The following is a 14,925-nucleotide window of genomic DNA, read 5'->3' on the forward strand; positions in this document are numbered from 1 at the left end:
AAGGTCCTGAAGAAGAGTTTAACCCTCATGATTGGAATCTACCTCCACTTGGCCACAGGTAGTCGGGGGAAAACAGAGGAATCCCAGCCCTAAATATACTCTAAGCATTACTAGCTGTGCCCCTTGTACGATTTTACTTCTTAAATATTTTTTAAAGGTGGAAAAGTAATGACTTCAGATTTGTGTTGGGGGAGGATTAATTGAGAAACAGATTGAGGATACAGAGTGCAACAGAACAAGGCTGGGCTTTCTTGGAGCCAAGTTGACCTTGAATCTCAGCACTACTGGTTGCAAGCCATGTGACCCTGGACAAGTCACCTTACCTTTCTAAATTTCCTATTTCTAATATTTTTAAGCAAATTAATAATGTCTCCTTCATGGGCTTGTCATAATAAGTGACTGTAATGTAGACAGAGTCTGCCATCCAGTGCCTGATGTGGGGCTGGTGACAGTGGGTAGCGCGGCCTTGATACTGCTGTCTCATGGCCAGGTGTTCTGAATCAGCAGGGACTAGCTGTGCACTTGCTGTGAACCTCATTGGACTGTGGGTCATAACCTGGGTTTCTGATGAAGGAGGAGTACAGGACATATAGGAGAGCAGGGGGAGAAAATTTGCAGAGTGGCAGCCGCAAGGAAATTAGCTTTTGATGTCAACCAAGGCAGGAAGCCTGCTGCTGGAGCAGCTTAACTGTGGATTTCAAATGCTTATTTGGAGCCACCTAAAAAAAAGCTCATGATAAAAGGTTTTTGGTTTTCTCCCCCAAGTTTCACTTTCCTCATATATAAAATGAGGATACCCATAATGCCTACCTCCAGGGTTGTTGCAAGGAGAGCGCCTGGGGGGGAGCCCTTAGAGCATACTGTGGACCCAACAAATACCGCCTTCTCTTAATGATGCTGCTTACCTTCCTCTTCACCCAAGCAAGAGCCAAGCTTTTGGGTCTCAGTTTTGTCTGGCTATCTCAGCTCCGAAAATCACATAAAAATTTTAACAAGGGCATAAAGTACACATATAATCATACTAGATCCAAAAAGGATACTGTGATAATGTGATTAAGTTCTTGGATGACAATAATGTTTTAAGGTGCTTTGGTAGCCTTGTAAATTTTACTGGCTTCTGTACTTATGAAAGTGAAACTGTCAGCTCATTGCCCAGACCATCAAACAGCATGATCTGCCCCTGTTTGTGTTCCAAGCCCCTTAAATAGATTTGTATCTCCGGTCAAAACTTCACATTTGCCATCTCTCTGCCAGTAACACAGGCTGAGGTAGGGTGACATATGTTCTTGCTTTTAATTGCTGAGATATGAACAGGCTTGACTAGGAATTAGGGGGAAATCGCAGAACGACCCATGTTCCTGGAAACAATATGCTGTTACAAAATTCATTGTAATCACCTCCACCTCCCTGCGTATTCATGTTAACTTTAATCTTTTCTAAAGCACTTTCCCGCTAATTGCATCATGTGATCCTCTCTGAAGCCTAACAAGAAGGCAGCAGAGATTTTCTTTCCATTTTTTAGTTGAGAAAATCGAGGCTCAGAAAGGTAAAGTGACTTGCTCCTGATTAGCAGCACTTGAACCCAAGTCTCTGCCCCTAGACCATTTCTACGTGATTGCACATTGCTACTAGCCTATGACCTTAGGCTATCTGGAAGAAAATGGCATTCCCATGTCTTCACATCAGGTAGCACCCTTCAGAGGGGTGAACCATGCAAATACACACCACTTTGCTGTAATTTTAAACTGTTCAGAGGTCTGGAATTCACTATATCCATAAAGATTGAAGATAGAGGTTGGTGTGTAATAGCCCTGGCCATGCCAGAGCAGAGCATGTTATATTTGATCAGGGCTCACTTGCTGGGGCCCTGCCTCCAGAGGACTTTCTGTAGGTGGAGTCGATGCATCCACTTGGCAGGCACCAAGGCTCTCCTCAGAAATACAGGGTCTCTGCTGTAAGCCCCACTCCCACCTTCCCACCCCATCCTCTCCTGGATTTCCTGAAACTCTACCATTCTGGGTCTTGAGGATGAATTGGCCTTTAGAGAGATTCCAATTAAAATAGAATTACTTTCACTCTATATAACAGTATGTATATTTGTTTTTTCCAAAAACTTTAGGATACTGTTTGGAGGGGGTCACAAACCTTAGTGCCTTGGGCTCTACAGTATTCTCATCCTTAAGACATGAATAGTAAGAGACGCTGTAAAGATCAAATGAGAGGTGATGTATGTAAAGCGGTTATACAAATGTAAGCTTGACAGACAGCTGGGATGAGGGGAGCGGCTGGGATGCTGGTCTGAGGAGGAGGAGGAGAGAAGTGGTCCAACCTGGAGCTCAGAGTCTGACCCAAGAAGATCTGCAAGGGAGCTCAAAGGCAATCTTGGCTGTTGTCATAGTTTTGCCCAGAACTGAACCAGTTGCAGTCTTCAAAGCCATTTGAGTTGCTTTGACCTCCAGCCATCTGTGCCTGGGAATGTAAAACAAATGGTTAATGGTATCAGATGGTTAATGATCTCAAATGTCCCTTCCTCAGTGCCATAAGAGGGAAAAGAGTTCCCTAGAGAAATAATCATGGATGCTGTTTTCAAAGTTGCAATTAATTGTATATTCAAGAAAGCCCATCTTCTGCCAGTTATTTTGATGAGAAAGGGGAAATTTAGGGTGATGGGGAAGCTATGCCTGACAGGGCAGTTTGTATAAGGTCAAGAAGGCAGATACAGGGCTCATATGCCACACAGCAGTTATGGAAAAAAGCCATGGGGGTCGTGTCCTGGGACGGGTTAGGAGCTGACTTCGTCAGTCAGAATATGTGCCTAAGGCCTATCTGGCCTTAAACTTCCAAGTTGTGTGGGGGCCTTCCTTGGGTTGCTTTTCAAAATGCCTCTTCTCCATTGATGTCTGAGCCAAAGATGCCTCCAGTTGTCACTCTTTGAGGCAACTATCTGTGGTTGTGTCCTCTCATTTTCCTCTTTTAAAACTGCTTTTCAGCTGAGCTCAGTGGCTCAGCCTGTAATCCCAGTGCTTTGGGAGGCTGAGGTGAGTGGATTGCCTGAGCCCGCGGGTTTGAGACCCACCTGGGCAACTTGGCAAGACCTCATCTCTACAATAGGTCAAAAATTAGCCAGGCGTGGTAGCGCACGCCTCTAGTTCCAGCTACTTGGAAGGCTGAGTCGGAAGGATCGCCAGAGCCCAGCAGGTCGAGGCTGCAGTGGCTGGGAGCGGCCACTGCACTCCAGTCTGGGTGACAGAGTGAGACTCCAACTCAAAAAAAATTAAAAAACAAAAAATAAAACTGCCTTCCTTATTTCCCATCTCTTTCCTCCAGCCAGTGAGACCTGCAACGACTTCCACCCAATGTTCTTCACCCACGACAGATCCTTCGAGGAGTTTTTCTGCATCTGTATCCAGCTCCTGAACAAGACATGGAAGGAAATGAGAGCAACTTCTGAAGACTTCAACAAGGTAACGTGGCCCTGAGGTTGAGGAAGGGGCTTCCTATGTCATGACAGGGGCCTGTTGCATAGTACCTCAGCTGTGTGTAGAAGGCGGTTGGCAAGGAATAAGGAAGTCTATGGTCATAAGTGGCTTCAAGAATGGAGAAAGATGGATATCCCTGTGCAACCATGAAGCTATGTCCTGGGGCTGCCCACCTCTCTGGAGATAAATAAGCCTGGAACGGCTTTGCTCCATTTGTCTAAGCTGGAGCTCCAGCAGAAACTCTTTCTGGAGAAACATTGTCAAGACAAACTTTTTCCTTTTGTGGCATTAGATTGGGATGCCTTGTTGATATCACAGGGATCGACTGGGGAAGGTGTCTTCCTTACCTGTACAAGAAACTGGCACAGAGCAAATGAGGTCAGGACGATCAGGAAGACGACTCTGTCTAGTCCAGTTGTTTCCTTGTGTTTATGGATGTGCTGAGAAAATCTGCCTTGTACTGTGTCAAAAAGAATTTTTATTAAAATGAAAGGTCTCTTTCAAAGAACCAAGTAATTAAGTTTATATGCAGTGGTTCCTCAAGTGAGCACTTGAGTATTTGAACTGATGTGTCCTTTGGTTTTCTGTATTATAATTTCTCGTGAGAGTGTGACTTTCACGTTTCCATCTGTGTATGAATGTTGGGTTAGGGAGAAGGGTGTTGGCCAGCTTAAAGGAAGCAGAAGAACTGTCCATGCTTTTTGAGGTAAGAAAAATCTTTTTCATTAGATGAAGGTCTGATTAACAATAATAAGGGATGGTATATTTCCGGCTTTAGTACTTTTACTTTGCTACTACATATGACTCTGGGTGTAGCTGGCCACGTCACCTATGCCTACTCACCTGGCACTAAGGGATACAACTGTCTATAAGAGTCTAAGGGTCTGGTTCACAGTCATGCTGTGGGGCCTTCTTGGGCCTATGAATGGTGCATAACATAATATCTGAATTTCAACTACACTTAATATTCTGGTTGGTCTTTGCCTCCCTGTTACCTTCCCTTTAAATTTACATTTCATCCTTCTTTTCTACTGTATTTCTGGTTTGTGGCATCTTGAATCAATACTGGTTGAAAAGAAAGAAAACCAGGAAAAGGACGCAAGCCTCAGGCCCAAACCTGTTTCCCTCAGCATAGTGTCTCATGCGCCCTTGCAGCAGGTGAACACCATTTCATTTCCACCATCTTTCCTTTGCATCTGGATCTTGGCCATCGATTGAATTCATAGAAATAAGCCCCAGCAGTGCCCCTCCGTGGAGAGCACTGATCTAGAAGCTGCAACCTAGTGCTGCTGTGTGTGTGTGTGTGTGTGTGTGTGTGTGTGTGTGTGTGTGTGTGTCTGAGTATCTGAGCTGCAGTCCTGGAGGACAGGCACAATTCAAGGAGGAAAGTGGAGAAAAGAAGCCCATTAATTTCCTTGTGATTATAACTGCAGCCTCCTAAGTGCAATTCACTTGATTGTGAGAGACTTTGCAATTCAGGTGCAAATCATCCCCGAAAGAAGGAAGAAGGAGCAGGGAGGCCTTTGTTCAATCAAGTCAGGGGTTGGGGGAGAAAGAAAGAGAGAATTAAATCAGTAGTCTTTGGAAGTGACTAAGGCCACTTTACCCTGGATTATTTCAGCTCTTCATGTGCTGCAATGTAAAAGCCATAAAAACTCCTCAGCTTCGTGTGCCAGGGCACTTGCGTCACCAGGAGAAGGAACCCTCACTGACTCTCATGGGTTCTGGCATCTGAGAGATTTCATTTATACTGCGTTTCCTAAACTACAGAATTTTGCATTTTTAAAAAATGATATTGTTGCAGACATTGTTGTTCATCTAGGCACAGATAAGGTATGTGAAAATATTACCAAATTTCTGCAGATAATTGACTCGGGATGATCATTCGGGCACTTAAATCCTGTATAAGTTATGGTTACAGCATGAAGCACCAAGAGTACATTGTTGGCAAAGAAAAGCAGAGGCCTCAGGCTGGTGAAAGGAAGTGATCATGGCTCTTGGGACCCTGTGGTTTATCATGGCCACGTACTCGAATTGGTGGCATTGACATCCTGCCTGTCCGGGGTGAGGTCCTGTCAGGTAACAGCAAGTTCCACAGAGTGTCAGTCTGGAACTTTTATCATAATTAACTATACAGCTGAAAAACTCCCTGTAGCAAGGTCTGAAAGCCAGGTTTGGAGTACAGTTTCTTACTGTGGCCCTAGCACCATCTTTGTGCATTGTCTACAGATTATAGACTTACACTTGGAGTCCCACCTCTGCTGCCAAGTATAGAGAGATGGCAGTATGTGGCTGAGGACATGCAGCTAGAGGCTGGAGAGGCAGAGGGCCCCATCCCACCTGTAGATATTTATCAGGCAAGAGCAGGTATCAGAGGAGGATCAGGGATAAGAAGGACAAGGAATTGTAATTTTCCATATTAAATATTTTTGCCATGTTTGCTTTTTTTTCAATACTATGGATGCCTTACTTTTGTAACCAGAAGAGTATATCAATTATATACATTTTAGTCATGCAGTACTTTTCTGTTGCTGATGTAACAAATTTATCAGCTTCGACAATACAACCTTGTCTTACGTTTCCATAGTCCAGAAGGCAAAAATAGATTTCACTGAGCTAAAAATCAAGGTAGATCAAGGTGTCAGCAGAGCTGTGTTCTTTTCTGGAGGCTCTGGGGGAGGATTCATTTCCTCGCCCTTTCCAGCTTCTAAAGGCCACGTGCATTCTTTGGTCCATGCCCTCTTTGTCCATATTCAAAGCCAGCAAGGGAGCTTGAGTCCTTCTCATCCTATCACTGTGATCCCTCTTCTGCCTTGGTCTTCCATGTTTAAGAACCCCTGTGACTCTGTTGTGTCACCCAGATAATCCAGGATAATCTCCCTATTTGAAGGTCAGCTGTCAATAACCTTAATTCCACCTGCAACCTAAATTCCCATTTGCCATATAATGTAACATTCACAAGTCCTGGTGATTGGAACATATGCACCCTTGGGAGACCATTCTTCTGCCTGTTACAGTGTATATTTGATTTTTAGGCATGTGTTATCAGTTTAAATTAATGAAACATGGATAGGTAAGCCTTTTGTTTGTTTTTCTTTTTGCTGGTAGATATAATACCAGTCACAGAATTCTGCTAGTGGCTGCTCAAATACAGATATAATTATGTCCCTTTTCTTTTATGTTCCTATTCTGCTTCCACTGGCCTTTTTTTAAAAAAAGAATGCCCCTGTTTTAGATCCTTTAATTCAGTTTGAAGACTGTCTTTCTGATTTTTTTCCTGCTGCTGCCGATCAGCCAAGGTTCTGCTTTACCTGATAATAAATTGGAGAACAGAGAAGAGCTGAAAGTTAAATCAGTTCACTTTTCTTCTTGTTATTAACTTGGTAGCAGAGGAGATTGAATTTAGGAACAAATGTGGGTTTGCAGTTACCGGTAGACTTAATGTTTTTTCTTATTCCCTAAGGCTGTCCAAATTCAAATTCAGAAATATCTTAAAAGAGCCCAGCATGAGACATAATTTCTTTTGAACTTTCTTGGACACCATCTCAGGCTCTTGTCAATTTGAACAGAGCATGGGAGGCGGATTCAGTTGTCAACCCTGGGACCCAGGGCTCTGTGAGCAGGGCTCAGCTCTCTGCCTTCTTTAGCGGCTAACTGGAGCAGCAGTGCCCCTGAATTCAAAATTTTGATTTGGCCAGCAAACTGCACTAGACTCTATCAGAGGCAGAAAGGGTTTCTGCAACCCACCTTGCTTGGGACACCCGTTTATAGCTGTCTAGTGCTTAGCAGTTAATGCCACTACTGGAAGAGAGTTTAGAAAAGCAGCTGTCTTCTGCTCTTCCGGGCTTGGGAAGCAGCAGATGGAATGTTTTTTTATTTATATAAGAGAAGTAGAATTGGAGAGTGATTAAAATATTTATGCTTTGAAAAGTACTTTCTTTCAGTTTCTCAATATAGCAGTCTGCAGAATAATCCGTTGATTCGGGCCATTGAGTTTGTATTCTATGTTTTTGTCTTTTATTACCAATATTTTAGAGCATGCATTATTCATTTTTATGGGCATTGGGGAAGAGCTAAACTGCAGCTGGGATATCCCAGCACACAAGTGGCCCCTAATCATTTCACTGAAGTCCTCATTTTTGAGCAGGGTAAGAAAGAGGACGCAAGTGATTTTGATATTTCAGGTATGGGAATCTCATTTAAAGCATGTGTGCTTCACTGCTCCACTTGAAAAATTCTAATGAGAGTATATGCTTCAAAATACATATTTGTGCATAGCAGTGTTTCTCAACCTTGACTGGATATTAGAATCACCTGGGGACTTTTGAAGACCCTGTTATCCTAGGGCCCAGTTATACTGTAGACTAATTAAATCATTGGAGGCAGGCAGGCTGTGCATGAATATTTTCATTATGGTAGATTGATCATGAACGGTGATTTGTGTCAATAGGACCACCATCAGTTGACACATGTAACACTTATTGCCAGTTAGTGTAAATGACCTGCATTGATGGGGTCGTATGTCTGTTAGTTTGTATGACCCAGATTCTAGTCCTGGTCCTGCTACTCAAGAGCTCTATGCCTACAAATTTTAAAATAGTAATTTTTAAAAGGACACTATCACCTTCTCTTGTGGTGGTATAATATTAAACTGAAACAATTAATATAAAAATGCTTTGAGGAAGTAAAAATGTCGTATGTAGTTATAATGTGTTCTTTTTATATTTAATGAGATAAATTCTGTCTATGAAAAATGAGTAAATTGTCTTTTTTTTAAAAAAAAGATTTTTTTTGGCTATTATGTTAAAAAAAAGAAAAGTGAAGCTGTCTATGAACCCCACATTAAATTCTAAACTGAATTAATAACACATTTAACTTTGGCAAAAATAGGCTTTAAGCTGAAATTTTCATGGACTTCAGAAGGTGTCTTCTTCCAAAGAACTGTAAGAACTGTTTCCTGTGTGAAACACTGGGTAGCAGCCTAAAAATCAGCAGACCCCACAATTCTCACATATTTAATGGCTGTCGAGAATTAAGGCCTCCCCAACCATTACCTGGTTGCCCAGACCTTTCCAGTGATGGCTGAGCCCTTTTAGATAACATCAAAATATTTTTTTTTGAATTAGTAGCATTATTTTAGATACTGTCAAAATCGGCATTATTACCCAAGATTGGATGACTCTGTCATGCTCTTCAATTACCAAAATTGAAGAAACTAATGATTTGAAAAATGAAGTCACTCTAGAGAAAAAGTACTATTTTGAAACTTTATTTAGCAGCCTAATAAGCTAAGCACACACAACAGAGTTAGAATCTCAGGCTTGCAGATGAAAAACCATCCTTTAAAATAGCCGAGACTGTGCATAGGAAGAACGCAGGCCCATTAAACAAAGCCGCAGCTGCCCCTGGCCAGGCTGTGAGCTTCATCCAAGTCAATGGGAGGAAATCTCAATTAGGAAGAATTGGAGAGCAGTACAGAAGGAAACATCCAGAGGAATCCCCAGGAAGATTATTCATAGGAAATAACCACTACCTAGTCACATTGAGTGGATTATGATGTGGTATAGAAAAGAGATTGTTTGAAGCCTTAAAGGCAGTGAATGCATGAATTTAAAAAAAAGAAATGTGTTTGCTCCTCAAACCATTTGCAGCTTACTGACTTTCTGTGCATGCTTTACAGGGGACAATTATATATTCAGGAGTCCTCTTCCTAGGACAGCTCAACTTCATAGTGGTGCAGACGGCGCTCTGTTGGTTAGCCGAGCTGGCCTAGGGAATGAAAGGTGGTCTGTAACTCTCAGCATGAATAAACATGAGCCTCCTTATTTGCATGAGGCAGGTGACTGTAAAATATCTTGGAGCACACTGTGAAAGGGAGCTTTGTGCATCCATGCCCAGGGGAAGCTGGGAGGACTCAGTGTTGTTTATCTTCATTAGAATTCCATCTAGTGCTGCTGTTATTGATCTGAACTGGGCCTGGTGTGGCTAATAAAGTAGGTGTACGTTTTAATTGAAACATGAATATTTGAGAAGAGGAGAAGTCTTTTAAAGAGCCCTAATATCATACGCGAGGTCATCCATTTTTCAGCTGTCCAGGCCATTAACAAGTATTTATTCGAAAGGTTTCTCGTGCTTCAGAAAGGTCTTTGGGTTTTCCATGCAGGCAATCGAACCTCCTGTAGAAGCAAATACATTATGTGACTAGATTTATTTTTTCTTCTGATCTTTCCTGTTGAATAGCTAGCAAATGGTTTCATGTGTGTGTTTGCTTTTAGGCTATTCATGTAAGGTAGAGTATCACCCTTTCTGTGGAATTTGGCACTTTCTTTTGGATGGCATCAAGGTATGTTCCCCAGACTCCTCACCAGTATCAATTATATCATCTAGAAACAGCTGAAAGACTGAGAAAGTGACATTGCTAATTTATTTTTTTCCAACAAGTATTTGTTTAAATATACCCCAGCATGTAAACTTTATAAAAAGAAATGTACTAATAACAGGTAACATGGGTTGGCCCAGCCCCTGTGGTATAGAACATTTTGCATTATCACCCCTCACCACCCCCGCAAGGAACTTCTCTAGACATTTTCCACTAATTCCCCTCCCCTGAAATTGTAATGACAGATATATTGTATATCTGTTTATACCATGTTTATATATCTGTGTTTTATACATAAAATGAAAAAGGGTTTTTTTTTTCTCGTTTAAGAGCCAATGTTTGCCCCGCTAGGGATGATGGCCTCCTCCCTTGTTGAGAACGAATAATGCAGAAACGAGAACCAAGCCTGAGAGTCAGCCTGAGAATCTGATGGCAGTCCCAGTTGGCCCCTCATCACAGTGTGACCTTGAACATGTCCCTTAACTTCCAAGTCTATTCTCATCTGTAAACTGGTAGTGGCAATAATAATAACAACAACAACAGTATTTCCCAGATTCACTGTGAGAGCATTAGGCCCTCGAAGATTTGCACATTGTCCCATACAAATAGGAGGTGTTAATAATCTCAACAAGCCGGGCTCAGTGGCTCAGCCTGTAAACCCAGCACTTTGGGAGGCTGAGGTGAGAGGATTGCCTGAGCCCGCGGGTTCGAGACCCACCTGGGCAACTTGGCGAGACCTCATCGCTACAATAAATCAAAAAATTAGCCGGGCATGGTAGCGCATGCCTGTAGTTCCAGCTACTGGAAGGCTGAGGTGGAAGGATCGCCGGAGCCCAGCAGGTCGAGGCTGCGGTGGCCGGGAGCAGCCACTGCACTCCAGTCTGGGTGACAGAGTGAGACTCCAACTCAAAAAAAATAATAATAATAATCTCAACAGACAAAACCTAAATTGGCAGTCATTTGCACCTGGTCTTGCAGTATAATTGAGCTGCTTTGATTTCCCAAGATAGTTTGTTCAAATATCTATAAATACAAATTGCCTCGAATCTCTGTATAAGGATCCACTGAAATTTGCTTTGACCCACAGAGGGGATTCCTAAGCAAGGAGGGAGCCTTCTTGTTTGAACCTTCATGTTGAATTACTCGTCCCCAGCCTGCTCACTAACAAATATACTGCAGGTGACACGGGGGCTGGGAACATTAGTGATTAAAGAGTCACAGGCCTCCCTTCTGGCTGCGTGACTGGGACTCAACCCTGACGGTTTCAGATTTCTCATCTGCACAAGAGGGATGACACAATTACCCACAGCCAAGATGGCTCTGCACCCTTATGGTGTCAGGTGAAGAGACTGCTTGGTTCCATGCTGGCTTGGAGCCAGCACCAGTCCACAGTAATATAGAACTGGGAGAAGACTGGGTGATGTGGGATTCCAAATGCCTCTGAAAAGGATTCTCTTGGTGATGCTGATGGCAAAAATTTTCAGGAAAGGTAGACAAGCTACTCCCTCAGATTTAGTAACAAACATAATAGGACACCCTTCTTAGGGTGCCACCATACTGGTCCCAGCTGTACGGATTCCATGTGGTTTTATGAAGAATGTAGAGGTGACCATAAAGTAGCCCATTTCCAAGGACTCTTTTGGGGTCATGCAGTGTACCTTGTACTGCCCCCCCCACTATCATCCTCCACCCCCGTGTAGAGCCTAGCTGTGCTGCCTTGTGAAGGAGGAGCATACAAGGACCCAGAGTCATCCAGAAGAATTAGATTTTGACCCTGTTCATGTAATTTCCATAAAAATGGATAAACTATTTAAAATCTGTTTAAAGATTAACGATACCTTTAGCTGAAGACATTGGTAATATGTTTTGCTTTCTGGATATTCTCTATAACTGGAGCATTTATAAAAAGTTGTATTGACCATGAGTGAGTCTCATGAATAATTTTGGATATGCCTAACATCAGAAATATGCTTCTTGGGTGTTTCTCTGTGTTCAAGATTTTGCATAGAGTCCTTCCCATTTCTGAATTTTTCTAAAACCAGTGTATCTTCCTCTGCATGGGTAACATGTGCTAACTTGAGACTTGCCAATTATGAGAAGAAAGCAACTGATAGGCTCTTCTGCTGGACAGCAATGAGATACATCAGTCCCTTGGTTCAATTTCAGACCATCCCTGAACATGAGAATGATGATGAATCTCTAAGTTAACTGCTTTCTATAACTCTATTTAGTAACTTCTGAAAGTTCTTTCCCTTGTATTAACTACACTTTGGGGCTCTGTATGAGTTGTTAACTTTTTCTATGACCTGAATTCCAGATTCCATTGTGGATTATATGAGGGATTTGATAATGGCACAGAAACCACTTTATTAGTATATGTCCAATTAAAAGGAAATTACCTACATTTTAAGTAAGGCATAATGAGATTTAGGCATTTTAAATTAAAGGGCAGGTAAGAATGAGTTTAATAGCTAAAAAGGGTACCATTAGGTGGGAATCTCTCATGAAATACGGGTCCTCACTGATTTAAAAGAAAATATTTATCTTGCAATTGCAAAGAAAATGATGTTACAAGGGATGTTGAGAACACACTTCTAGAAAGGAATGTGTCTCCTACAGTAGATCAGAAGAGCATATAGATGCAGTCATACAGGTATTCTCTATTGCCAAGTGAGAATACCAGGTGTTGTGATGGGTGGAGGATTGAGGGCAAAGATGGGCCCTAGATAGGATGAGATAAGAAGTCAGAATGAGAGAGTAGGATTGGAAGCCATTTGCAGAGATTCTAAAATAGGAGTCAAGAAATATTAGAAGATCCTGAGTGAAACTTCCAAATACCTTCTACAAAAACACCAGATCTAGGGCTTTGGGAGTTAAAATATATACTTACTATTAAATTATTAGATATGCATATTCAGCTGCTAATATGCATTGCTTACATGCCTGTGCAGATTTTTCAAAATTGTGCTCTTTCACCTGAGCAACAGTGAATTATGGGTCAAGATCAGCTGCCTTCATTTTACTAAGTAAGAGCTAAAACACTGATCGGTCTTGTTCAACCCACACATTGGCTTGCTGCTCCATTGCCAGGCATACAGCCAAGCCATTGAGCTAAATAGGTCTGAAGCAGGGACAAATGTTGAGAGGCCAAAAGAGAGTATCGAAGTAAGACAGTAAGGCTAAATTCAACAGCGGTTTCTCTAGCTTCCCCACTTTTTTTGAGAGGGAGTTTTACTGTGTTGCACAGACTGGTCTTGAACTCATGACCACAAGCGATCCTCCTACCTCAGCTTCCTGAGTAGCTGCAATTACAGACATGAACCACCACACCTGGCATTCCAGCCCTTTTGTGACAATTGTTATAGGGAGAAAAATGAACACTAAAACTTGAATTTGAGAGATGAGAATTCCAAATTTCTAGTTTCTTCTCCCCTTCTCCTTCTTCCTATGTGTTTTCTTACTGTCTGGTAAAGTTAAAAATAACAGAAGGTGCTCAGGGAAACTATGTGGGGGGAAGTCATTTAGGCAGGTAGTCAACTGCCTGGCATCATTTCCCCAGCTGGGCCAATACCTTCCTTAGGAAGGTTATCAAGTTTGCAGCTATCATTTTGACAAAAACTCCCATGAAATGCTCCCCTTGCTCTGTCCCTGTGAATACTCACACCCTGAAACTTACCACAGTGAACTGCAGTTGTTTGTCAGGCTTTCTGAAGGTAGAGTCTTGCTTTTTCCATATTCTTAGTATGTAGCACTGCCTCTGTTCTAGAAAATACTCAAAATTACTGTCATCATGCAGCACAGCCACATTGGTGTTCCACATCTTGACTAATAGGGTCACTGTCTAACTTATACGTTAAATGCTATCTGGTGTCTCAAAAAATAATTACTCATGACTACAACACAGTGCCTGTAGTAGGCACTGGGAATACAGAGGTGAACAGAACAAGGTGATTTCTACCATCATGGAGCTGGATGTCTAGTAAATTTCTCCTTAGAAGCTTATGGACTAGTCACTCTTTGTGAAACCAGTCAGTGGCCAGTGTCACTGCAGTCACTCTGTGACCCCCATCTGCCTGTTGAAATTCTACTTATGCTTGAGGATTTTGTACAAGTGCCACCTTAGTGAGATAGTTACCGTCTCCCTTTCATTCAGAATGAAATTTTGCACCTCTGTCCCCACAGCATGGAATTCAAAGTGTCTAACTTGCTAGTAGTTGTCATCATTGACTTGGTTCATAGCTTCCTCTTCTTTCACCCCAAATGTGGTAGATTGAATGACTGGTTGCAATTCTTTACTGTCATAGCATACCTTCACATACTTGCCATGGCCTCGTGGTGGTTAAAGAGTATTTGCTCCACCCTTTGACTTTTGATTTGGCCAAGTGACTTGCTTGGGACAGTGAGATGTACATGGATGTGAAGTGAGCAGAAGCTTAGCTGTTGCTTGCCTGGTTGGGCTTGACTTTTGTACTTCTGTTGTCATCATGAGAACTACATATCCTGGGTAGCTACTGCCCCTTCAGTGTAGGTCCCAGAATGAGACATATGGAGCACAGTTTTTCCAGTCAGCCCACAGAATTACAGCTTGAAATAGCCCCCAACCTGACCTATAGACCTGTGAGTGTGAGAGGAGTACTTTTTTCTTTAGATTGGAAAATATAGCTTATTTAAAAAGTAAATTAGAGAGAGAGAGAGCAGATTCACCTCCCCAAGGTAGGGAAGAGGGCCAAAGCCAGGAAACATGGTGATGGCCATAGCTCAAAGAGCACATGGCCACACCAGAGTCTAGTAAGGCAATGGCTGAGAGTAACTTCTTAGCTGTTGGGGTTGCTATACAAGCACTAGTGTGGCAGTAGCAGACTAAGACACCACTGTCGCACTAAGTTATCTTCCAGCTTTGAAACCTTCCCAGTTTCCAAATCTCATCCAGTATAAATATGAACATATCATTCTTGCTTTTAATCCTTCTGTGACTGTCCATTGCCTGATTCATAAAATGTGATGGCCTTAGCAAGATGTTCAGATTTCTCCTTAATTAACCTAAAATACTTCCCCTGCTTTATCTCC

General features: G+C 42.3%; 1 protein-coding gene across 1 annotated transcript in view; it reads left to right on the plus strand.

The window, feature by feature from the left end:
* Positions 1-3,333: 3,333 nt before the first annotated feature.
* Positions 3,334-14,925, plus strand: part of LOC103267245 (engulfment and cell motility protein 1-like) — a 162,101-nt gene continuing 150,509 nt past the window's right edge. The window contains exon 1 of the mRNA XM_008064843.1: positions 3,334-3,464. Within this exon, the coding sequence (XP_008063034.1) occupies positions 3,357-3,464 (108 nt within the window). The 5' untranslated portion in view covers positions 3,334-3,356. The remainder of the gene's footprint in view (positions 3,465-14,925) is intronic.

Source organism: Carlito syrichta, unplaced genomic scaffold (genome assembly GCF_000164805.1).
Source record: "Carlito syrichta isolate Samal-C Ts95f unplaced genomic scaffold, Tarsius_syrichta-2.0.1 Scaffold308082, whole genome shotgun sequence".
Lineage (NCBI taxonomy): Eukaryota > Metazoa > Chordata > Mammalia > Primates > Tarsiidae > Carlito > Carlito syrichta.